This window comes from Balaenoptera borealis (genome assembly GCF_965194805.1).
Source record: "Balaenoptera borealis genome assembly, chromosome: 3".
NCBI classification, from domain to species: Eukaryota; Metazoa; Chordata; class Mammalia; order Artiodactyla; family Balaenopteridae; genus Balaenoptera; species Balaenoptera borealis.
The window spans coordinates 125,515,053-125,539,451 of NC_138866.1; the positions used below are offsets into that span (position 1 = coordinate 125,515,053).

At 48.7% G+C, this 24,399-nt stretch overlaps 1 protein-coding gene and 1 long non-coding RNA gene across 7 annotated transcripts in view; one reads left to right on the forward strand and one right to left on the reverse strand.

The window, feature by feature from the left end:
• The window catches only part of LOC309624921, a 999,471-nt gene that overhangs the window by 56,481 nt on the left and 918,591 nt on the right, over window positions 1–24,399 (forward strand). The gene's annotated exons all lie outside the window — the stretch shown is intronic.
• LOC309624910 (OTU domain-containing protein 7A) overlaps window positions 1–24,399 on the reverse strand; it is a 384,496-nt gene that overhangs the window by 9,596 nt on the left and 350,501 nt on the right. For all 5 annotated transcript variants that reach the window (XM_082383632.1, XM_082383633.1, XM_082383631.1 and 2 more), the window contains 2 exons: window positions 19,515–19,642; window positions 17,249–17,398 (listed from right to left, as the gene is read on the reverse strand). In XM_082383632.1, coding sequence (XP_082239758.1) covers window positions 17,249–17,398; window positions 19,515–19,642 — 278 coding nt within the window. The remainder of the gene's footprint in view (window positions 1–17,248; window positions 17,399–19,514; window positions 19,643–24,399) is intronic.

Consider the following 24,399-nt stretch of genomic DNA (forward strand, 5'->3'; position numbering starts at 1 on the left):
CACTAAGCTGGACCCCACTAAGAAGAATTCAGCTAAAATTGTTAACAAGTTGGTAAAGGAAGGGTGTCGCCTAGTGAAAGAATACAGAACCTTGGGGGCCACAGACATAAGGGAAATTCACAAGCACTTGCAGGCCCCTCTCCATGGGACCTGACCTGGTGCTCACAAAAAGACTGGCCAGAATTCTGAGAAAGTGTCCTTCACGGACCTTTCCCATCTACTAAGGAAGGAACTGCAGAGAGCAGGGCAACACACACTGTTGGTCTTAGGGCACTGGGCCTTTCCAGTCACTCCCTCCCCCCAGATCCAGGGACACAGCACCCACCTAAGATAGAGGCTTAATCAGAACAACAGAAACATTACCCTTCTGGGCTCTGCCTCCTGCACCCAGGCTAACAAGCTGTGAGTAATAGCAATCTACTGCTAGAAAAGGGGCAAGAATATGGAGAGAGACCCTCACCAAGGTGAGGCTCAGCACAAAGGTATAGCAGACAATGAGAAATACCAGCCCCACCGTAAACACAAGATATAACTAGAAGAATTTGAAGGCTGGATAACCAGGGCAGCACCAGATCCTGACTAGGCTGATCCGAACCCCATGCAGCAAAAGGGAAGGAATCAAAACGATCTACCTTAGTCTTTATTGCTCTACTCAAGATGGCTAGCTTTCAACAAAACATTTTTGGCATAAGAAAAGATAGGAGAAAACCAACACATTGACAAGAGACAAGACAGGTGATAGAACAAGACAGATACGACACAGGTATCGAAACTATAAGACGTGACTTAAAATAACTCATTGGGGACTTCCCTGGTGGTCCAGTGGTTAAGACTTTGCCTTCCAATGCAGGGGGTGCGGGTTTGATCCCTGGTCAGAGAGCTGAGATCCCACATGCCTCGTGGCCAAAAAACCAAAACGTAAAATAGAAGCAATATTGTAACAAATTTAATAAAGATTAAAAAAAAAAAACCAACTGATTAATAAGTTGAAGACTCTAATAGAAAAAGTAGATACCATGCAGAATTTGATGGTTAATTTCAGCAGAGAGTAAGAAAGAGTCAAATCGAAATGCTAGAAATAAAAAAACACAATAATAGAAGTAAAGAATGACTTTGAGGGGCTGATCAGTAGACTTTACACACCTGAGGAAAGAATCTGTGAACAGTAAGATAGGTCAATAGACATTAACCAGATTGAAACAGAAAGAGAAAAAAGGGGAGGGTTGCAGAACAGAATACCCAAGATGGGCGGGGCAGTATCAGATAGCACCAGATCTGTGTAAGTGTAATCCCAGAAGGAAAAGAGAGACAGAAAAAACAGAAGAGATATTTAAATAAATAATGGCTGACATTATTTATCTAAATATTTCCAAAATTAATGACAAACTCTACCACAGATCAAAGAGGCTAAGAAAAAAATAAGCAGGAAAAACAACAGCAACAAATCTGTATACATAGTATATTCAAACTGCTAAAAACCAAAGACAAAGATAAAATCTTTAAGGCAGCAGAGGAAAAAGACACATTACATACAGAGAAACAATTCTAAGGATCACAGCAGACCTCCCATGATAAAACAGGTAAGACAGAAGACAATGGAGTGATATCTTTAAAGTGCTGGATGAAAAAACCCTGCTAATCCAGAACTCTATACACAGCAAAAATATTTCTGAAGCATGAAGGAGAACTTTCTCAGACAAAAGTGAGAAAACTCATCCTCTGTACACCTGCACTAAGAAATGTTAAACGAAATTCTTTAAGGGGAAAAATATGTTCCCAGTAGAAACTTGGATTTACACAAAGAAATGAAAAGTGATGGAAATAGAATAAATGAATTTCAAAATAAAATTCAGTTTTCTTTTAATTACTCTAAGAACTAAGGCAAAGAGAGCAGTAGTGTATTACGTGTTTACAACACAGGTAAAGAGCTTGTTAATAATAGCCCAGAGGATGGGAGGGAGGGGTTGGGAATACATTGTCATGAGATCTTTATACAACACATGAAGTAGAATGTTACTTGAAAACAGAGTCTCAGTAATTAAAGATGTTCACTGTAAACCCTAGGGAAATCACTAATAATTAAAAATACAGGTATAATAGTAAATCAACAGTGGAGATAAATGGAACCATTAAGAAGCTCAATTAACACCAATGAAGGAAGCGAAAGATCCTTAAAAAACTAAAAATAGAACTATTGGGTTAGCCAAAACGTTCGTTTGGGTTTTTCCATAAGATGTTTGGAAAAACCCAAACGAACTTTTTGGCCAACCCAATACCATATGATCCAGCAATCCCACTCCTGGGCATATATCCAGAGAAAACCATAATTCAAAAAGACACATGCACCCCAATGTTCATAGCAGCACTATTTGCAATAGCCAGGACATGGAAGCAACCAAAATGTCTATCAACAGAGAAATGGATAAAGAAGATGTGGTACATATATACAATGGAATATTACTCAGCCATAAAAAAGAACTAAATAATGCCATTTGCAGCAATATGATGGACCTAGAGATTGTCATACTGAGTGAAGTAAGTCAGACAGAGAAAGACAAATACCATATGATATCACTTATATGTGAAATCTAAAAAAAGGGTACAAATGAACTTATGTACAGAACAGAAATAGAGTTACAGATATAGAAAACAAATCTATGGTTACCAAGGGGTAAGGGCAGGGGAGGGATAAATTGGGAGATTGGGATTGACATATACACACTACTATATATAAAATAGATAACTAATAAGGACCTACTGTACAGCATAGGGAACTCTACTCAATACTCTGTAATGGCTTATATGGGAAAAGAATCTAAAAAAGAGTGGATATATGTATATGTATAACTGATTCACTTTGCTGTACACCTGAACCTAACACAACATTGTAAGTCAACTATACTCCAATAAAAATTAAATAAAAAAGTAAGAAAAAGGAGACAGGGAAAGAAAAAAAGAACAAAAAAACAGATGGAACAAATAGAAAAAAGCTAGCATTAAATGTAAATAGTTAAAATGTACCAATTAATAAATGACATTGTCAGATTGGATATAAAAGCAAAACTCAAGTATATACTGACTGTAAGAAATCCATTTTAAATATGAAGACATACAAAAGTTAACTAATAAAAAAAAAAAACTGTAGTGACTCCAGTGCAAGGCCTGTTACCAAAGATACAGAAGAACATTACAATTCTCCATGAAGCTATCACAATCCTACATGTGTGCATAGGCTTCAGAGTACATGAAGCAAATACTAACAAAAATGAAAGGAGAAAGACACATTCATTATGGTTGGAGACTGCCACTTTTCCCTTAGGAAACGACAGAACAATTAGAAAATCAGCAGAGATATAGAAGACGGAACTATGTCATCAGAGACCTTGAATTCATGGACATTTATGGAACCCAATTACAGCAGAACACGCATTCTTTTCAAGACCCCATGGAATATTCACCAAGGTGGAACATATTCTTAGCCAACCTTCACAGATTTAAAAGAATAGAAATCATAAAAAGTTTGTTCTCAGACCGTAACTAAATAAAACTATGTACCCATAACTAAGAAAGATATTTGGAGAATCCTCAACTAGTTGCAATTTAAACAGTGGGCTTCTAAATAATCCTATCGGTCCCTAATCCCTGTCCACCACTGTGATGGTTACTGTTATGTATCAACTTGCCTGGGCTAGGGGATGTCCAGAGAGCTGGTACACGTAATGTCTGGGTGTGTCTGGGAGGTGGTCCTGGAAGAGATTAGCATTTGAGTTGATGGACTGGGTACAGAAAACCGGGCACAGCCCTCCCTCACCAACATGGGCAGGCGTCATCCATTCCATGGAGGGCTCGAAAAGCAAAAAAGAGCCAAGGAAGGAGGAATTTGCTGTTTGTTTGAGCTGGGACATTGATCTTCTCCTGCTCTCAGACATCGGTGCTACTGGTTCTTGGGCGTTTGGACTCAGACTGAATTACACCACTGGCTTTCCTGGTTCTTCAGCTCGCAGTCGGCAGATGGTAGAACTTGGCCTCCATAATTATGTGAACAAATTCCTATAATAAATCTCCTCTTATATATATATCTATATGTATCCCATAGGTTCTGTTTCTCTGGAGATCCCTGACTAACAGAACCACTAATCTGTTTTCCATCTCTATAATTTTGTCATTTCAAGAATGCTGTAGATCTAGAATCATACAGAATGCAGTCTTTGGGGATTAGTTTTTTTCCCTTCAGCATAATTCCCTTGAGATCCACCCAAGTAATTGCATAGTCATTCATTTTTATTGCTGAGTAGGGTTCTGTGGTATAGACAGTATGTTGAACCGTGCACCCGGGAAAGACATTTGGGTGTTTCCAGTTTTTCGATATTACAAATAAAGCGGCTATAAACATTTGTGTACAGGCTTTTGTGTGAACATAACTTTTCATTTTTCTGGGATAAATGCCCAGGATTGCAATTGCTAGGTTATATGGTAAGTGACGTTTACTTTTTTTTTTTTTAATTAATTAATTTATTTATATTTATTTTTGGCTGTGTTGGGTCTTCGTTTCTGTGCGAGGGCTTTCTCCAGTTGTGGCGAGCGGGGGCCACTCCTCATCGTGGTGCGCGGGCCTCTCACTGTCGCGGCCTCTCCCGTTGCGGAGCACAGGCTCCAGACGCGCAGGCTCAGTAGTTGTGGCTCACGGGCTTAGTCGCTCCGTGGCATGTGGGATCCTCCCAGACCAGGGCTCGAACCCGTGTCCCCTGCATTGGCAGGCAGATTCTTAACCACTGCGCCACCAGGGAAGCCCTGTTTACTTTTATAAGAAGCTGCCAAACTGTTTTCCAGAGTGACTGAACCATTTTTACATTCTCACCAGCAATATAGGAGCAATCTGGTTATTCCACATCCTCTCCAGCATTTGGTGTTGTCAATTTTTAAGATGTTAGTCATTCTGATAGGTGTGTAGTGACGTCTTACAGTGGTTCTAATGTTGACCATCTTTTCATGTGCTTATTTGCCATCCGTGTATCCTCTTTGGTAAAATGTCTGTTCATGTCTTTTCCCATTTTTTATTTGGATGGTTTGGAGATTTTTTTTTGCTATTGAGTTTCGAGGGTTCTTTGTATACTTTAGATGTAAGTTCTTTGTTGATATGTGGTTTTCAAATATTTTCTCCCAGTCTATAACTTGTCTTTCCTTCTTTCTTCCTTCCCTCCCTTCCTGTCCCCCCCCTCTTTTTCTCTTTCTCTCTTTGCAGAGCAGAGGTACAAGTTATTAATTTCGTCTTTTTATTTTGATCATTCAAATCCCAAAAGACTGCATTCTCTGTATGATTCCAGTTATGCAGCATGCTGGAAATGACAAAATTCTAGAGATGAAGAACAGATTAGTGGTTCTATTAGTCAGGGATCTCCAGAGACACAGAACAAACAGGACACATATATAAGAACTCTTGGGGCTTCCCTGGTGGTGCAGTGGTTGAGAATCTGCCTGACAATGCAGGGGACATGGGTTCGATCCCTGGTCCGGGAAGACTCCACATGCCACGGAGCAACTAACCCCGTGTGCCACAACTACTGAGCCTGCATGCCACAGCTACTGAAGTCCGCAGGCCTAGAGCCTGTGCTCCTCAACAAGAGAAGCCATCGCAATGAGAAGCCCGCACACCGCAATGAAGAGTAGCCCCCGTTCGCCGCAACTAGAGAAAGCCCACGCGCAGCAACGAAGACCCAACGCAGCCAAAAATAAATGAATTAAAAAAATAAATTTATATTAAAAAAAACAACTCTTCACCTACCTCTAGGTCCATAGTTGTGCATTTTACATTTACTTTATGGTTAATTTTGAGTTAATTTTTGTATAAATGAGGCTTGGGTTTAAGTTTTTTTGTTTTGCTTATGGATGTCCAATCACTTCATCACCATTTGTTTGAAAAGACTATCCATCCTCTATTGAATTTATTTTGTTTCTCTGTCAAAATCATATCTTGTGGGGTTATTCCTGGGTTCCATATTCTGTTCCATTGATCTCTGTGTCTAACTCTCCGTCAATACCAGGTACTGTGTCAGGAGCTCTATATTCATTACTTACAAGTCTTACACCAGCTACAGGATTTTTGCTCCAGTTTTACAGAAGAGGAAGTGAAACTCTGGTACATAAGTGACTCCAAGCCAAAGCTGGAGCTGTGATTGAAAAGCAGGTCTGCCTTACTCCACAATGTATACTTTGTCTTCCACTACTGTGTCACCCTGCCTTTGTTTGAATTATCTGAAATTAGTAGATCGTGAGCATCTAATCTCGTTCATTCATTCATTTATTCATTCAACATTTAATTGCCTCCCAGGTGTCTTGGTGCTGGAGACACAAAGATGAGAAAGACAGGACATCTGGCTTCAAGACATCCAGGATCTGGCCAGTGAAGAACAGGAGCCTCTGAAAGGTGGTCCTTGTCATCCTTCTCCTCTCCCTGCTCCCACCCTCACGGCGGCCTTGGCTGTGGCTCACCAGTGCCTGAGAACAACCTCCAGTGGGCCTGACGTAGAGTCCCTGGCTGGGCGAAAACCTTGCATCCTTGTGCCTCTGGGAAAAGTCAGACTTGCTTTATGAGGATTTGCTTCATGAGACCTCGAGGTGCAAAGCAATGGCAGCCCTGTCCCCTCCACAAACGCAAGGAAAGTGGTGAGTTCCTGCTCGATGAGCTGCCCATGGCCTCACGCTAAAGACCACCCACTAGGCTCTGATCAGGCTGCTTTCTTTCCCACAGACCCTTTCCCCAGAAAAACGTCCCCAGAGACAATTCTCTGAGTGGACTTAGGTTATCAGGAAGCCGGCCATTTCTTCTGGATACATGTCCTCTCATGCATCAGACGCAGCCCTGGGGGACGGCGTTGAGGGGGGCTTCTCGGAGAGCAGAAGCAGGCTGTCACGCTGGCTGACCAAGCGGTTCCCTCCCCATGTCCAGGGGGCAGGACAGGTGCCTGGGGCTTTTGTTTCCCTTCTCTTCTGCAGGAGGATTGATGAAGGCCATGTCCTGTTCTGACACTACCCATCAGAAGCCTGCAGGTCCACAGGGAGCCTGGGGCAGCCTGAGGGAGAGACGGCACTTCATATGGAGATGGGGGCTGGGCTGATTCAGGAGTGGGGGAGATGGCGGCTGGGGGTGCTCCTGGGGCCACTCTTTCTGTGGCTTAGACACCTTGGGGAGGCCTGGGGGAGCCTGTGTCTGTGCCTCCTGCTCCCTCATCTCTCCAGGCCCCAATTTCCTAGTGAAAGACCCTTGGCCAGTTCTTTCTGTGTAGCCGAGCGCAGCTGGCATCCCTCTGGAACTGAGTTTCAGGCTCCAGAGCTGATGGTCCTTGGGGTGACGCAGGTGTTGGTGGACAACCGGACTCTTGGGCATTTGATCAGCGAGACCCAGCTCTCTGAATTCGCGTCCCCCTGCAGGCCCAGGACAGAGCTCACGGCCTTGAAGTTCCACACACATGGCTCCTGGTCACGTAGGGGCCCTTTGAGATATTCTTGGGTCAAGAACCAACAATGTCAAAGATGACACCCCTCGTCTGGTCCCCAGGCCCTGGGGTGCACGGTCTGAGCTAAAAGTTTGGATGCCCCCAGAGACTCCTTCTCTTCTCCAACAGTGAGGGGCCTTTGCGGGTGTGGCCCACGCCTCCAGGGGCCACATTCAAGGCTACAGCAGGAGCAGCAAAGGAACGGGGCGAGCGGTCCAGCAAGGCTGCCTGCAGACCACGCGGGGAGGCAAGTTGGCTCTGCACGCCCACGCCGAGTGTGTCTTTTAGTGGCAAACTGCAAGCCTAGAAAGTGGCTGAAGAGGAAGGAGGCTGATTGCAAAGACAATGCACGGAATTTGCATTTTTTAGGCACTTTCTGGTTTCTACAAGCCTTCTTGCTACCATGAGCTCATCTGATTCTTATAATGTCCAGTAACAGGTGGGTTGGTACGTAATTGCTCCATTATTGTATTCAGACAGGTCCACAGATGGGCCAGTTTGATTAGAATATGATAAAGAAGTGATTTTTAAGTAAAAATCACTTTATTTTAGATAGCTATATTAACAAAATTATAAAATCCATTTAAATGGAATATTTAATAATATTCATAGCCCGTTAATTTCTACTTAATAGGAGATAGGTGCTGTTTATTATAAATCAATCCTGTAAGAAAAAGCACAGTTTGTCATCAAATAGACTGGAAATGAAATGTCACATTATATATGGTTCGGGAAATCATAAAATATAGACTGGCATTTAATTTAACTATGAGCTGTGCATAAAATACAGATTGAAGACAGAGTTCATGTCCTGTAGTGTGGGGTTATTCTGTTTGGCTCCACAAAATTCCCAAATTGCTCAGTTTTGTAAACATGGGGTGTTGTTTCTAAGTGGCAAGAGATAAAGTTTCAGGCTGCTCTTGCAAAAACTTTTTTTTTTTTTTTTTCAAATATCACATTTTGGGTGTGTTGAGTCTGTTTCCAGTAAATAAACTACAAACTCTGGTGTGATCATCCGTGGATGTCGGTCTCAGCCTCCAGAGCTGACTGACAGCTGCGTGGGCATCACTATCCAAGCCCCTTGTTCACATCAGCATCCCTTCCTCCGTCTGTGACCAGTTGGCTCTTTAGAGGCTGCAGAACGCGGCTCTCTGGGTCACCTGGGCGGGAACCCCTAGGGAAGGCACAGGGACACCGTGAGGGCACCCTGACCCCCATGTGGCCCCTGGATGTGCCCCAGAGGCTCTCAGGCTGTTTGCATTTAGGAGGAAAAACTATTGAAATAATTACCTTATATATATATGTATATATATATATTTTAAAAGAATAGAAACAGATGGTATTAACATCTCCCAGGAAGCGAGGCACCCCTCCCCCACCTTCTCCCATCCTGAAGGTCCCTGAGTCACCAGGTGTGAGTTGCCGTTATATCCCAAGCAAACTTTGGCTTGGGTACCACTTCCCGGACCTTGTCTCTGAGAGATGCCTGTTCCCTGATTATCACCCTCTTTGGCCAAGTCTCCTTTTTGGAAGTCGCACCATCCACCCTACTAACCTGCCCTAGTGACCCTTCACCGGCTGTGACCATTCCCTGAGGATGGCCCTCCTTCCTCAGTGTCCTCCTCTGTCAAGTGGGCACAGAACATGCAGAGGGTCAAGCGTTGCCCTTGGAAAGGACCTAGACCAGGCCTGCACAGAGGAGGTGCCTGCAAGTACTGGCGTGACTGTGGGGTGCAGACTCAGCCCAGGTCTGAGTTTTGCAGAGCCATCTGAGGACGTGGCACAGGGAGGCCACGGGCACCGTGCTGTGGGCATGGGAGGATCCTTCCTGCAAGCTGCAGAACTAGGGTCCAGGTGTCCTGGGGGCAAAGGACTAACATCCTCCCCGTGGAGAAAGCAGGGGACCATCAACCACCTGTGGAAGTTACCACGAAAATAAGGGTAACTGTTATTTACAAAAAGTCCCAAAATGCGCTGGCAAAGCCTTGCCCACTCAGCTTGCCCACACCTGACCAATCCCTCCAGCCTCAGCCTGCCCACTGCAAGCAAGCCCTGCCTTCTCCCCACGGGCACCCCAGCCTGCAGGACACAGCGGGGCTCCTCCTAGAAGCTGGCCAACCTCAGCAGCGGCAGGTGAGGGGTGGCGGGGGAGGCAGAAAGAGCTGTAAGGGAGCAGTGGGTTCCTTCCCAACATAGTTTCAACACAGGGAAGGGTGAGAGGTTTAAAGGACACCTTATGGAATTTTTAAGCCGCCAGGAGCTTGGACACATTCAGATGAGATGCACTGGGCCAAGCAGAAGGAAGGGAGTGGCGAGAAGAAGGCAGTCCCATGTCACATCCTACAACACATTTTGTCTCGTTCTGAGGCTCCCAGAACATCGGTCCTCAGAGGCAAGAACAAGACAGCTGTTCTCTCTGGGCCTGTGATGACTGTACCTGTCAGCCTCCAACCCAGGGTGCTGGGAGGTCCGGGGTGGGGGGCGCCCTCCACAAGGTGTCCTTTGCTTGGGGCAGGGCGACGGCTGTGCTCGGCGGTGGGGGACCAGCAGGTGCCCTGGACCTTGATGCTCTGTGTCCCACACCCCTGCCTCCTCCCCAGGCTCTGAGACCATAGGCCTGGTGGCTCGGTCCTGAGCCTGGGCCCAGCTGTGTTCTGAGAGTCTCTTATCTTGGCTTCAGAGAATGATGCCCGGTTCCATCCTAGAAACTGGTGTTACTGTACTTTCTTAGTCCCTCTCCTAGCTGAGCTGAGGGCACAGGCTGGGACTCTGTTTTCTTGTCTGCTGCACTGAAGGAGGGCTGCAGGCAAGAGAACCGATGGGGCCAGCAGGTGCATGACAAAGAGCCCCACCGTCCCCCGGCCCTCCTTCCTAAGGCCTCCAGTCTGAGGACACCAGTCCCTGAGTTTCGGGCACCTGGTAGCGGAGCTTGTTATGGCCACTTATGAGCTGTCTCTGGGGCCCAGCTCACCTGGTGAGGCTCAGCTCCGCTCAGACCCATGCCTGAGGCCTGGCTGACCCCGGGAAGGAAGGAATTCAACTCCAAGCTCTTAACATGCCAGGTGTGGGCTGTCCGGTACTGTCACTGTCACAAGTGTGCTGTCACAGTGAATACTTGTTGAATGAACCTCCCCGTGGCTCAGGCCCATGTGGGTGTACACAAGAGAGCTGGAGCCCGCCCACAGCCTGTCCCCTGGACCACGGGCCAGTTGCTCATCCCCAGACCCAGACCTTGCTCTCAGAGCAGCGGGCGCCCACAGCAGGCTTTGGGGGCTCTCAACCATGCATACAGTGGTCTTGCTGTTTGTTCTGCTGGACCTCCCAGTGGGACCACCCCTTGCCCTGGAGAGGAGTTGTGAGACTACCACGTTCCAAACATCTGCTGGGACCTGGATCTACAGAGCTTGCAGAATATTACTTTGTAAAATATCCACCACCAGCTACAACAGGTCCCAGGACCCCCACGCATGAGCTGCTGAGGGGTGGGGTGCTCACACAATCCGACCAGGCCCCTGATGGATCTGAACACAGCATCCGCTGGTCAAGAAGGTGACAATGATGAACTGAGCCAGAAATAATGAGAAACACGGCAGTTTCTCATTCATTCCCATGGGCTTGAATAACCTGGTATTCTCATTCTGTCTGAATTGGTTTGCTCGGGCGGCCATAACAGTGGAACACACAGAGTGAGGGGCTTAAACAGCAGACATTTATTCTCTCACAGTCTGGAGGCTGGAAGTCCAAGGACAAGGTGTCAGCAAAGTTGTTTCTTTTTGAGGCCTCTCTCCTTGGCTTGCAGGTGACTGTCTTCTCTGTGTCCTCCTGCAATCTCCTCTCCGTGTGTGTCTGTGTCCTAACCTCCTCTTCTTATAAGACCACCAGTCACAGTGGATGAGGGTCCACCCTAATCAACTCATTGTATTTTAATTACTCCTCAGAAGACCCCATCTTCAAATACATTCGCAGCCTGAGGCCTGGGGGTTAGCTCTTCAACACATGAATTCAGCCCTTACCAACACCTCTCCCTTCATGACAAGCCAGGGTACCGGAACTCAGAGAAAGGTCCCGTCACTAGTTCACCGAGGAAACGCAGGATCTCGCCTGATACTTTCCTGCTTTTTATGTTTCCAAGGTGGTGGACCTGAGCTTCCTGCAGAGCTGATGAGGGAGGCTTTCCTCAAGCGTCATTATGAATTCATGGACCGAAGCAACTTCATCATGTTTCTACTTCTTCCAGTGATGACCCTCACTGTCCCTCTTGTCCTGTAGAAGCCACGTCCATCAGCCCAGAAGCCCTTCTGACACTACCCTCGCGGTCTTTGAAGATGCCTTGTTTCTTCCAGGACAAGATGCGATAGGATCCTTGTGTATACTTCTTGCCCCAGATCTGGCCATGCTCTTAGACACCGGAGTTTGGGGGCAAACAGGACCTGCTTGCAGCAGGAGATGGCGGCAGGGGCTTGCCTGGAACAGAAGGTGAGGAGGCTGCAGGGGGGGTGGAGGGACCCGGTCATCTCCAACATTCCTGAAACGCCCCACCTGCCCCAGGGGGCCTGCCTGCCCCACAATGTTGAGAGTGTGGTGTGTGTGACAACCGGCCCTCTTCCTGTCTGAGACATGTCGAGTTGGGTTTTGGTGACCTGCGGTCGAAGGGGTTCTAACCTGCAACCAGGAAGCCCTGTGAACGGATGGAAGCCCCGCACGGCAGGGAAGGGCAGGAAGGAAGAGGATGGTTTCCCACTACCTTTCCTTTCACTGAGCATCCTTGGTCCTCGTAGGCAAGGATGCTATGGGGGTGGTGACCTTAGTGCCTGTAAAGAGCTTCCTGGGAGGCTCCCTGGGGGCAGAGTGCAACGCAGCTTGAAGGCACAGAGCTGGAGACTTTCTGGAAGGCGGAGTGAAAAGCCCCGGGCCAGGCCAAGGTCTCAGTTCAGCAGGGTCAGAAGGCTCCTGCCCGCTTTGGGGTGGGGGGGTCCTGGCACAGAACCAGGACTCTAGGAGAGAAAGCCTCTGAGCATGAAACTTTCTGGTGGCATTTAGATGGGGGGGGGGGGCACAGGAACGTGCCATCAAGTCAGCCGCGCGGCGCCAGGTCTGTCTCTCAGCAGGACCGCCCCAACCCCGGCTCTTCCTCCTGTGGGGGCGTGGCCACGGCCAGGATGGCATGGCGCATGCGCCACCCTCACCCGGGCAGCCCGGAACCTGACGTCCACGGACGGTCCAAGGCGGCGCTGGGAGCAAGGCTATTTCTCTCTCTGCGTTGAAAGAGAATGGATTTTCTCCTAAGGAGCACAGCACTGACAGCCTCACGCACCACCGCTTTTTAGGTGATTGAGAGCCTGACAGACAACGTGGTTTATTTCCAGATGAGGACCCAAGTTGGTAAAGAACTCATTTTTGCACTTTTGCCCTTCCCCAGATGAGTGGTCATTGCTGGTGAAATAAAGAGGAGAGTCCAGATGGAACTGCCTGGAAACATCACATCCCCTCCCTGATTCAGAGCTGGCTCACTGAACCCTCACCCACCACCTCACCCCCTTCTTCCTCCACTGCACTCGCTTCTCAGGCTGCTCTGCAGCCGGGAAACTGCAAGTATGGAGCTCAGCCTTAGTAAGATGCTAGCACGAGTCCTGAGGGGAGGTGTTCTTCCTAACTGAAATGACAAAGTTTCAAGAAGAGAGGCATTTGGTCCAGCCTGGAATATGGATGTGATGCCTGGAGCTGCAGCACCTATTCTATGACCATAAGGCTGAAACCACACGATAAGGATGGTGGAGCAGGGAGAGGCTGGAGCCTGAGTCCCTGAGAATGTCTAGAGCTGATGCACCAGCCCTGGACCACCTACCTCAGGACTCCCTGTCAGAGAAGCAGCAGCAGCAGCCATTTTCTCCTTTGAGCCCCTTGCAGCCCAATGCTATTCTGAACTATCTTCTTTTGGGGGCTAATATCATGGCCTTCTGTGGTTGCTTCCATTCTCTTGGCATCATAAAGGCTGAGAAGAGAGTCTGAGTCTGTTCCCTGAGCAGGTTCCTGACGTCTTCTCAGCTTCTCCCCACCATCCTCAAACACTGGGTAACAATGGCAGAATTGCTAGGATCTGGTATTTGCAGAAAGCCCCCGACAGCCTCTACCGTCAGGCTAGAAGGTAGGACAGTGCCCCACAGGAACCCTGGGGTAGGCTTCCTCTGGTGATGGGCTCCCCGGACAATGTCTGCTCTGTTCCTCCTGCCCATGGCAGGTCCTTTCAGGGAGATGCTGCGCACTAATGGTGGCCAGGAAGGGAGCCAGTCAAGGCCTTTAGGTTTATCTTTGAAGCAACATTTAAGGATCAGGGGACAGGCCTGGCTTTGGGACAGGCAATGGCATTCCCAGGGGTGACTGAGGACTTCAATGTGTGGAAGTGACCGTGGTGGTCACATCATAATTAAGTGGTGATGTCCTTAAACGTGTCAAATGAGAAGAGACCAAATGGGAGAGTGGGCGGAAAGGAAGAGAAAGGGCAGAGGACAGGGGAGGGGGGAGGGAATGAGGGTGAGGAAAGGGAGGAGAAAGCACTCATTTCCAGGGAGATGGGTGTTATTGTACCGGCAACAGATAAGGGGACAGGCTGGGAGGGCACATGGCGCCCCTCAGGCCACGCAGTGAGGACACGGCAGCACCCAGGCCCAATGCCGTCGTGCTCCTATGACATGTGCTTGCTGGGCCACACCAGCAATATGCCAGCCACCCACCAGCAACATCCCTGCATCAGCCCAGCACTTCTGCTCAGGTCTATCTGTCTGTTCTTCCCAATTAGAATAATCGCTCCCCTGCTGGATGGAGCTCGTGCCTGCTCGGGAAACATCCTGCCTTGTATAGTATGTGGCTTGATGGGGTTGCCTGTCTCCCCTACAAGGTGGTAAGGGCCCCAAGGCAAGGCCACTGTCATCTTTGGGTCCCCAAACCTGGATGCAACAGGTGCTTCACTGAATGGGCCCTCGGCCCCCCAAACAAATACTGCATGCAGGACCACTGGACTTCAGGCCAGTGGGAGGAGCAGGAAGCAGGGTTGCGCCTACCAGCACCCACCAGCTCAGTGAGGGTGGCACAGGGGATGTGTCAGTAGCAATACTTAAAGCCTCAAAATCTGCAGAGCATTTGTATTCTTTCCCAATGTGTGAGGGCCTGACATGTAGCACAGAGGTTACCCAGCCAGTGGGAGCCGCTTACATGTGCCTTGCTTCTGCTTGTGCGATGGTCCTGAGGACTGAACGGGTCAGTGTGCAGCCCTGCACATTGGTCACGTGAGGGCCGCGGAGGCAGAGACCACACTGCTATTAGGAGCAAGCCAGCAGGCGGAGCTGCAGGAGCCCACGACACAGCTGCTCAGAACCCACACTGGGACCAGAATCCACTTATGGGAAAAACAAGTCTTTAGAGGTGAAACCACCTGCAACGCTCCCTTGCTAAGCGGTAACCCCTCCACGTTTGTCCTTTTATTGAAGAGCACCTTCGTATTGGCCTTGAAAGCATCCATAAGCAGTATCTGGAAGGCCTGAAAGAAAGCTCAGTGCCTCTGTGAGGAGGGAGCTGGGCTCTGAAGGCCCTGCTCAGCAACTGGAGATGCCAGCCCTGGGACTTTGATCTTTCCCTGACCACAGAGTCTCTGGGAGACTGGATGAGAGGGCCCGCACCTGGCCTGGATCCCTGGTCCTGAGAAGGACCCTCTTTTTTAAAATTTCTAAATGAAACACAGCCAATTTTATTCAAATTCTCCAAAATTTATACTCGATATGTTAATTGTTTCTAAAATGTTTCACCTTTATATAATGGTTTTATTATTTCACCTTTCTTTTATAGTTTTTTCCATTTTTTTCTGTACGGTTCTTCTATAGAAGCCAAAGTCCTGAGCTGCCCAGTTAGGAGTCTCTGACCTACTATCCTGATTAAGTTTCTTCTCAATATTCATGGCCAACATCTGGCTTCTAAATGAAAGGCTTTTGGTCTTTTCAATCACTTGCTGATAGGGTGAGGCTGCAGAGAAAGGGCCCTCCTGTCTCCCAAGAGCGGCGGTGAGCTTTGAGAAGAGCTGGAAGCCGTGAGGGAGGTGCCAGCTCTCACTGGCCAAAACGCAGAGAGACAACAGAAAAGGCAAATGGCACCAGGCCTTAATGACGAAACATGTCTTCCTATGGCTAAAGTGAGATGTCTGTAAATAGCACAGGAAAAGGACGTGATGGTCCCCTTACAGCCAGTTGCAGCCCTGCTCCCTCTCCTTCTGGACTCACATCACCACAGTATGAGCCACCAAGGATTTCCTGGGACCACATCCTATGGCAGGGACCCTGAAACTGGTCAGTCTTTCCTTCTTTTAGTATCCTGGGAGTTCTCTGTCTAACCAGACACAGAAGTGGAAAAGGAAGAGTTTCCCTTTCTTTGCTCAGTTAGTCACACATCCATCAGCAGTTAACATTCCAAACAAAATCCTGCCATTTCCACAGCAGACACATAATGCATTGACTGAAGACAGGCCCCACATGAGTCTGTGTGACTGGTGGTTGGAGTTGTGCAGTGCGCAGCCTGTGGGCCCAGCCCGGCAAGCCTCTCTGCAGCACTGAAATGGCTCCTGGCAGGAAACTCCCATGTAATGATTTGAATGGAGAAATCCATCTTTTGATTCAAAAGCTTACTTTAGAGCAGAGGCTGGCAAACATTTTCCATAAAGCGCTCATTAGTAAATATTTTAGTCTTTGCAGGCACACGGCCTCCGGGGCTGCTTCTCAACTCTGCTGTTAGGGCACAAAAGCAGTAGCCGCAGACAATACGTCTTTGAACAAGTGTGGCTGTGTTCCGATAAAACTTTATTTACAAACAGGCAGTGGGCTGTAATTTGCTGACTCCCTGCACTAGAGGGGCTTTTATTTTACTATTTATTTATTTATTAAGTGTAAATTTATTACTAGTCCAGAGTTTTAATATTTTGATCGTCTGGTTGGTCTAACAAAGTAGACGGGCATTTAAAAATTACATCTGAGATTAATTACATCCATATAATATATGCGTACATGTGAAAGGGAACCACAGTGAAAGTTATTTAAGGGTGGCTTGATTATTAATTTGCTTCATATTTTAAATTAAAAGTTGTCTGTGGCATTATTTTCTTTTTTTAAAAACTGAAGTATAATTGATTTACAATGTTGTGTTAGTTTCAGGTGTACAAGCAAAGTGATTCAGTTATACATATATATGTATATATTCTTTTTCAGATTCTTTTTCCTTAGAGGTTATTAGAAAATATTGAGTATAGTGCTATACAGTAGTTCCTTGTTATTCATCTATTTTATATATAATAGTGTGTATATGTTAATCCCAAACTCCTAATTTTTCCCTCCTCCCCTTTCCCCTTTGGTGACCATAAGTTTGTTTTCTGTCTGTGAGTCTGTTTCTGTTTTGTAAATAAGTTCATTTGTATCATTTTTTTTAGATTCCACATATAAGTGATATCATATGATATTTGTCTTTGTCTGACTTCACTTAGTATAATAATCTAAGTTTCTTAGTATGATAATCTTTGATAACGATAATCTAAGTCCATTCCATCCATGATGCTGCAAATGGCATTATTTTCAATGATATTTTTTTGCATGCATATGGTAGTTTTAGGCAAAACCTATCATTGCTGAGTGCGCTTCCCAGGGAGGGCTCCATATTCCGCCTCCTGCCCCTCCCGGCCCACCCCTTCCCCACCTTGCACTGTCAGGTGGCGTCGGGCGTACCTTGTTCTCTCTGCTGGTCTCTCTGCTCCATGGACACAAGGGCAGAGAAATGCGCTTGGTCGTAGGCAAGAACCAGAGGTGAGCAGTGGCATCTGTTGGGAGGCACCTCCAAGGGCAGGTAAATCCCTCCGAAGGGGATCGGAGCAAATGCTGCAGACACAAACAAGGGTGAGGGCGTGTGGAGCTGGAGGGGGCGCGGACAGCATCCCTCACCATCCTGGGGGAGGTGACAGGGCAGAGGGAAGGGAGGGCGGGCTCAGGCTGTAGCCCCGGGTGTTGTCATCTGTCACCTACTCCACAGCAGAGGGGCCTCCACCCACCTGGCAGGAGCTCCCTGGGGGCTAGGTGATGCTTGCCACCGATGGATGAGGAAGCCCAGGCTCGCAGGGGCCAGGCCCATTAGACCCCAAGTCCTGTACCTGACCAGGGCACCCTGCTCCACCTGCCTCCTTGGGCAGAGTCCTCCTGGCTCGTTTGTCCCTGTGCCCTGTCAAGCTGCACCCTAGGAACAAGCAGGGCTGAGGGGATTCTGCTGTGACCTGCCGGGCCTGCCTGCTGCCCTGAGTCCCACCAAGGTGATCAAAATGCCCACCCCAGATGGTCAGCCAGGACGTGTGCTGATGGCCACCTAGAAACCCGTGTTTTCCTGGATGTACTTATTCCTCTCCTGTGTTTACGAAATCATCTGCATACAGAACAACATATGTGCTGCTTAAGAGCTTATTTGTTCTAGGCTTTGAGAAGCTCAATGAGAGCACTCCAGGCCCAAGTCGTGAGTCAGATGGGAAATGAGAGACGGGGATCAGCTCCTTTAGCAACCGGGACACAATCTTGTTCATTTCCTTACCAAAAGAGGGAAAAAGCCTAAATCCTCACTGAAATACAGTAAATACTGGAAATACCTGCCCTGACACGGCATCTGTTTTGTTAATTACAAAGAACCTTGCCTCTTGGCCTCAGACTCAGTGACTCACTGCCCTTCTGTGGAAGGAAAGGACAGTCGACGTCAGGGATGTCTTTGATGAGCTCAGGATTCCTCTCCACCCTCGCTTTGTCTATATCAGTGACCATGGTTCTGCCCTCCTCTCTGCTGAGAGGCAGGGTGGGTCCGCCTTTGAGAGGGCTGCACCCTCCAGGACAGGTGCAAGGGAAGGAAGTGTGGACCCAGCTCTGTGGGATCTGATGAGTACAGGGACCCCGATGGGAAGCCAGGCTTTGCACCCAGAGAGCTGCAGACCCCGGCAGGCCTGTGTCACTGGGAGCGACCAAGGTACTCCCAGATCCCTGCCTTCTGTGGTAACCACAGCAACGAGAGGCAGGGCACTTACACTCGGGTGACCTTCCTGGTCCATCCACCATCCTGGCCCCTCCTCTGTCCCTCCTTTTCAGAGAGTATGGTGCCCTGTGGGCTCCAGCAGAAAGGCTAGAGGGAGGACACGCCTGGAGCCCTCCCTTCCTGGGTTGACCCTGCTTCCTCAAGGCCTCAGCCGAGGGTGGGGGCACATCGTGTGGCCTCTCTGGGCTTCGGACTCCTCGTCTGTAAAGCGGGAGGCAGTGTCTACCCTGGGAGGTAGTGGCCTGGCCGAGGGAGAGGGCACACGTGATGGGCAGTGCAGCGGGTACCGGCCCTGGGAAGCCCTCCATCCCTTCCTCCTTCTCCCCCAGCCCTGGTCCCATCACAGCCTTGTGGATGACTTTGCATTTTCTGCCTTTCTTGTTTCTTCTTTAAGACACATGCGAGGGGCAGGAGGGGACTGGAGTGGCTGAGTGGCCAAGTGGCTCTGGGATGAGGCTGGCACTGCTGGAGGGTGTGGGCAACGGGTGGGGCCTGGAGCCCCTCAGGGTTCATTCCCACTCCCACTCAGCCACATTTCTCCTGCCGTGGACACGCAGGGTGGATGGACGGCCAAGAGTAATCTCTCCTGGGAATTCCCTGGCTGTCCAGTGGTTAGGACTCTGCACTTTCACTGCTGAGGGCCCAGGTTCAATCCCTGGTTGGAGAACTAAGATCCCACAAGCCATGTGGCGCGGCCAAAAAAAAAAAAAAAGATAAAAAAGAGTAATCCCTCCTCTATGGGGAAGAGCAAGAAACATGTGGAGTCGAGGAGAAACGAGGAGAAATAATAAGATCTTTGTCCAGGCAGAGTAAGGCTCTGTGTCCTTCTGGAGGCTCTGCCGTTACGTTGGACTGTCTCTTCCTTACTGGGGATGTTACGCTTTCTGGGTGATGAATAAAATACATCTGTTTCATTATGTGTAAACTTACCTTCCCCGCCTGAGTCCCTCAGCATCGTGTCTGCTACAACGACGATGGGCCTCCTTAATATGTGGGCAAGGACGAAAACGTGGAACTCCTCCAGACTTTCGTACACGGGGTCCTCGGCGTTGTCCACGCTGGGGACACAATGAAGCAAGCCTGTCACTGGACCGAGTTGGGACAGGGAGTGGAGGACAATACACCTCCCTGTGCCCCTTCCCTGCGTGGACCCTGGCCGTCACGGCCATCTGAGGCCACGGCCCCCCTCCACACCACTCGATGTTGGCAAGCACACTGAACCCAGCTCTCCACCTCGACCCTGGGTTGGGTGGTCTCAGGAGAGAAGCCGAGGCAGAGAACCTGGCAACGTGGGCAGCCAGCTCCCATTAAGATGCAGTCTCCCTGGTGGCAGAGGCGCCCAGAGTGTGTGACAACATGGGGGCTGGTTCTCTGGGCGGGTTGACGAGGATGCAGTTGGGGCAAGAGGCATGGAGGCTCCCCCTTGGGTTCATGCTCACATCCAGCAACTTAGGCTGAAACTTCACCCTCAGGGGTCAGGTATGCCTGGGCACGTCTGATGGGCCAGTGGGTTCACTGCTACCAAGATCTGTGGGCCTTCTAGGGGATACCCCGACTGAAGATGGTGGTAAGAAGACTGCCTTGAGTGGTAGTGGAGGGAGTGACAGAATGCCCAACCCAGGCCACTCGGACCCTCCGCAGCCATCCCCTGGCTCTTCTCCGAGGCTCAGGGGAAGAGTGGGCTCCAAAACCTGCATCACTCATGACTCTAGGACATGGGCAGAGAACTGTAGCCTTGATGTCTCTCAACAACCAGGCCAATCAAAAGGGAAGAAACATGGAGAGGGGAAAGCCAGTGCCCCGAGGTTGATGGGGCCTCTTGGGCACTCGAATGGGGCGGGGCACCCAGAATTAACCGAGGGCGGTCTCTGAGCAGGTGGGGCAGAGTTAGCAAGTGTGGCCCTGCTTGAGAATTCTGGGGTGGGTTGGCCTGGGGAAAGGGTTCTATGTACATAGCCTGCAGCCAACTGCTTGCGTGGCTTCTAAAACAAAGGCTCTGAATCCTTGGGGATGCCTCATCATCACCTGGGGAGTTTTGTTGTTATTTTACCAATAGTTTTTTCTTGTTCTTTTTTTGGTGACTCAATATACCTTATTTTAATACTTAAAAAAAATTTGGCAGCACCTAAAATCTCACAAAAAATTTGCAGAGTATAAATAACTTTTTTTCCTTCTGAACCATTTGAAAGTAAATTGCCAGCCTGAAATCCCATCACCCTGGCAGAACTTCGTGTGCATTTCCTGTGAGTGGGGTTATGTTCCTGCAGATATATTCTCCTACATAACCATCAGAACTGGGAATTCGTCTAATCACGAATGCAACAATGCATCTGTCACCGTGAAAGACCCCAGTCACCACGTGCCATCTGCCCCAGTTCTGGATGGTGTACTGCATTCAGCTGTGGTGTCTCTTTAGCCGTCCTCAGTCTGGAACATTCCTCAGGGTACTTGACGTTCAAGACCTAGGTCATTTTGAAGACCACAGGCCCAGTATTGTGTAGAATGTCCATGGTCTGGGTGTGTGTTTCCTCACAATCAGAGCTGATTGGGTTACACTGCATCCTTCTTGTGGCGTCCAGTTGGGTGGATCTCTCTCGTGGCCATCGGCCAGGCTCCCCCTTGCAGAGCTGCTCACTTCCTCTCCATAATTAATAAGCATTTTATGGGGAGGAACTCGGAATCTACAGACATATTCCACTCCTCACCAAGCCTTGATACATTTACTGATATCCCTCTGGATTCCAGGCTTCTATTTGATTCACTGGGTTATAATCCATCCATGTGATGATTTTGATGCTCAGTTACCCGCCCTGGTCAGTGGGGCTTGTTCAAGTGGGATCTGTGTCTGTGTGACAGCCCCCGTCATTTTTTAGAGCACATCCCATCCTTGCTTTCCAGCACAAGAAGATGGTCCAGGCTGTGAGCTAAAAACGCCGCCTGCCATTTCAGTAAACAAAGGCTGTTGCAGCCATCAGCCACTACAGGTGCCCCAACGGTGAGCCCTGAGGGAACTCAGGATGGAAGCAGGATGGCCTCCCCTCCCCCATCTAGCAGTCAGCTGTGGCAGCCACCCCCGATGGTGCACACTGAGGGGACTCAGGATGAGAAAACACTGGATACTGGCCCCAGAGAGCTGAGGCACATATTGACAGGAATGATTTCAGTGAGCCCAGACTCTTGCATCTTCCCATACACAGGAAAGCACTAAATTCCTTAACTTGAGATGTCTGGTTTTCTTTAATTAACAGTAATCTTTTGATGTTCTGACCACCTGGTCTTTGTTACAAAAATGCCTATGTATCCTGGTTCCCCTCCTTACCTCTTTGGAGCAGCCCCTCAGAGCTACCTGACAGTCTGTGTCCCAGGCTTAAGTCCTCAGTTCTGTCCATCGAATAAAACATAACTCTCAACTTTTAGGTTGTGCATTTTTTTTTCAGTCAACAAGATTTATCTTGTATCTCTTCTGCTTCAGCCCTGGATTCAGCCATTTCTCCTGTTTTTTTGTTTTTGTTTTTTTAAGATAGTGGATAATGGTGTTTAGAAGCCAAAATATGATTATTGCTGATGTCATTGCTCCTAGACTCAGTAAATAGAGCTGGGGAACGCGTGTGTGCGTGCGTGTGTACACACCCACACGTGTACACAGACATTTTCATCTGTCATCTATCTATCCATCCATCTATTATCTATCTATCTATCTACCTATCATCTATCTATCTGAAACTTTGAGTCCCCTGATACTCCCAATTCCAATCTAACACCCCAGAGTTCATTCTACTTGTAACTCCTTTCTCCAAAAGTGAGAAACCTGGTTTCTACCAATCTTAAGCTATTTCCTTATTTGATCCTGGGATGTAAACAACCCCCAACCAATGCTGCTGCCCTTCCCCTGAGTTGCCCTCTTCACTCTGTCTGGCTCTGACACCCTGGCCTTGGTCTCTGTGTCCTGCCACCCCCCACTCTGCCCACTGCAGGTGCCCACCTTGCTTTGATGAACCTATGGGTTTAGGACTGAATTTTTCAGGGAGGGAAGGGAAGTGGAAGCGGCGCGTGTTAAATACATATACACATGCCGAGTCTAACACAATGCTCTCGGGTGTGCATTTCCAAACATCCTAGGTAGTTATCCTGTCCAGCCACAGCTCAGAGGGTATGTGAGGTCAAGGGCTCTGAGAGGGTGCTTGCTCACCCCTGTCACACAGTGAGTGCTCACAGGCAGGAGTACGGCTGAACGAGACAAGCAGCAGCATGGAGAAGACAGAACACAGACTTACAGCCTGCGTACTCAAGAGAAAAATACCCAACCAGCTACGCAGACGGGGCCCACAACAACCACAGTGCAACAGCTGACTTAAGTATTAGGCACCACTGTAGTGGCGTGGCTTTCTGCTCATGCAAAACTCAAAGCAGGGCCATTGTATTTCAAACTGAAAAACCAGCACATATTTATTGAGTACTTGCTACAAGCTGGCACCATGAAAGGCACTGCAGAGGCCCCCAGGTAACATCTGTCCATCCAGCCAACTTTTATCCCTCCACCCACTCATCCACCCACCATCCATCTTTTCACCTGTCCATCCATCCATCCAATCATCCATTTGTCTATCTATTCACCCATCCATCCATCCATCTACCCATATATCCATCCATCCAATCATCCATTTGTCCATCAATTCACCTATCTACCCATCCACCCATCCATTTGTCCATCCATCCATCCATCCACCCATCCACCTGCCCACCTGTCTGTCTGTCCATCCATCCCAGATCTGTGCTAGGGCTGGAGCATGCAGTTTCACCACGTACATCCGGAGGCTTCATGGCCAGACATGGGCAGCAGTGTTAGGGGTATAGGCCCAACTGGGAGGGGGTTATGGAGATGAGCCTGGAGCAGAGTGACCTTTCTTCACTCCTGTTTTGGTGTTGAACATGAGAGCCAAAAGTCAACTGTGATTCTGCTTAGTGGCCCAGGAGGTTGCAGAGAGGGTCCCAGCTCTACCCTGCGTGTAGCTGGAGAATCCCAATGTCCTTCCCTACTTGCTCCAGCTCCTTGCTCGCAGGATGCAGGGAGCAAATTTGAACTGGGGGTGGGTCCTGGTTCTGTGCTCTCCCTTCAAAACCATGGCCATGCCCTCGTGCTTCAAGAGCCTCAGTGACTATTCCTGTTCATTGAACGCAGGCTGGAACGTTGGCTTGACAACTCCTCAGGCTCCTCTGAGGGGCAAATGGGCTCATGACTGGGATGACACTTTGGAACAGTGACCTGCGCATGTGAGTTACTGTGACGGAGCCCGTTGGTAGAAATCAGCTCCAGCAAAACCAGTCCTGAATATTAACGTCCACTTCTCATCCCAAGGCTTCACATCATCTTCCTCATGGATATGAGTTTACTGAGCGAATGCTAGATGTGGGATTGTAAATAGGATCTCGCCTCTGGGAAAAAACACTTAAAATCCCTAAAATACTTAGTAATTGGTGTTGACTGTTAAGAAGACTAACACGCAATATAACTGCTTCATCCTCACATCTGGGCGTGTCTGAGAGCTTCCTCGCCTGCTCTAGGCCACAACACACCTGTTCCCTCTTCTTCAGTGTGTACCTGAGGAGGGGGAATCAGGAGCATAGGGATACCCCACCCACCCAGTGAAAACCCCCTGAGGAAGACAAGGGGTGACCTGGACAGAGGCTGGGCCAGGCCCCCCTCCTGGTGGGACCAAGAGGCAAGAGCGGGGGAGTGAGGTCCAGATGGCATGGAAGTCGGTGGCAGGAATGAAAAGGCACAGTGCGGATTTGGGGGTGTCCTGGCTTAAATGGC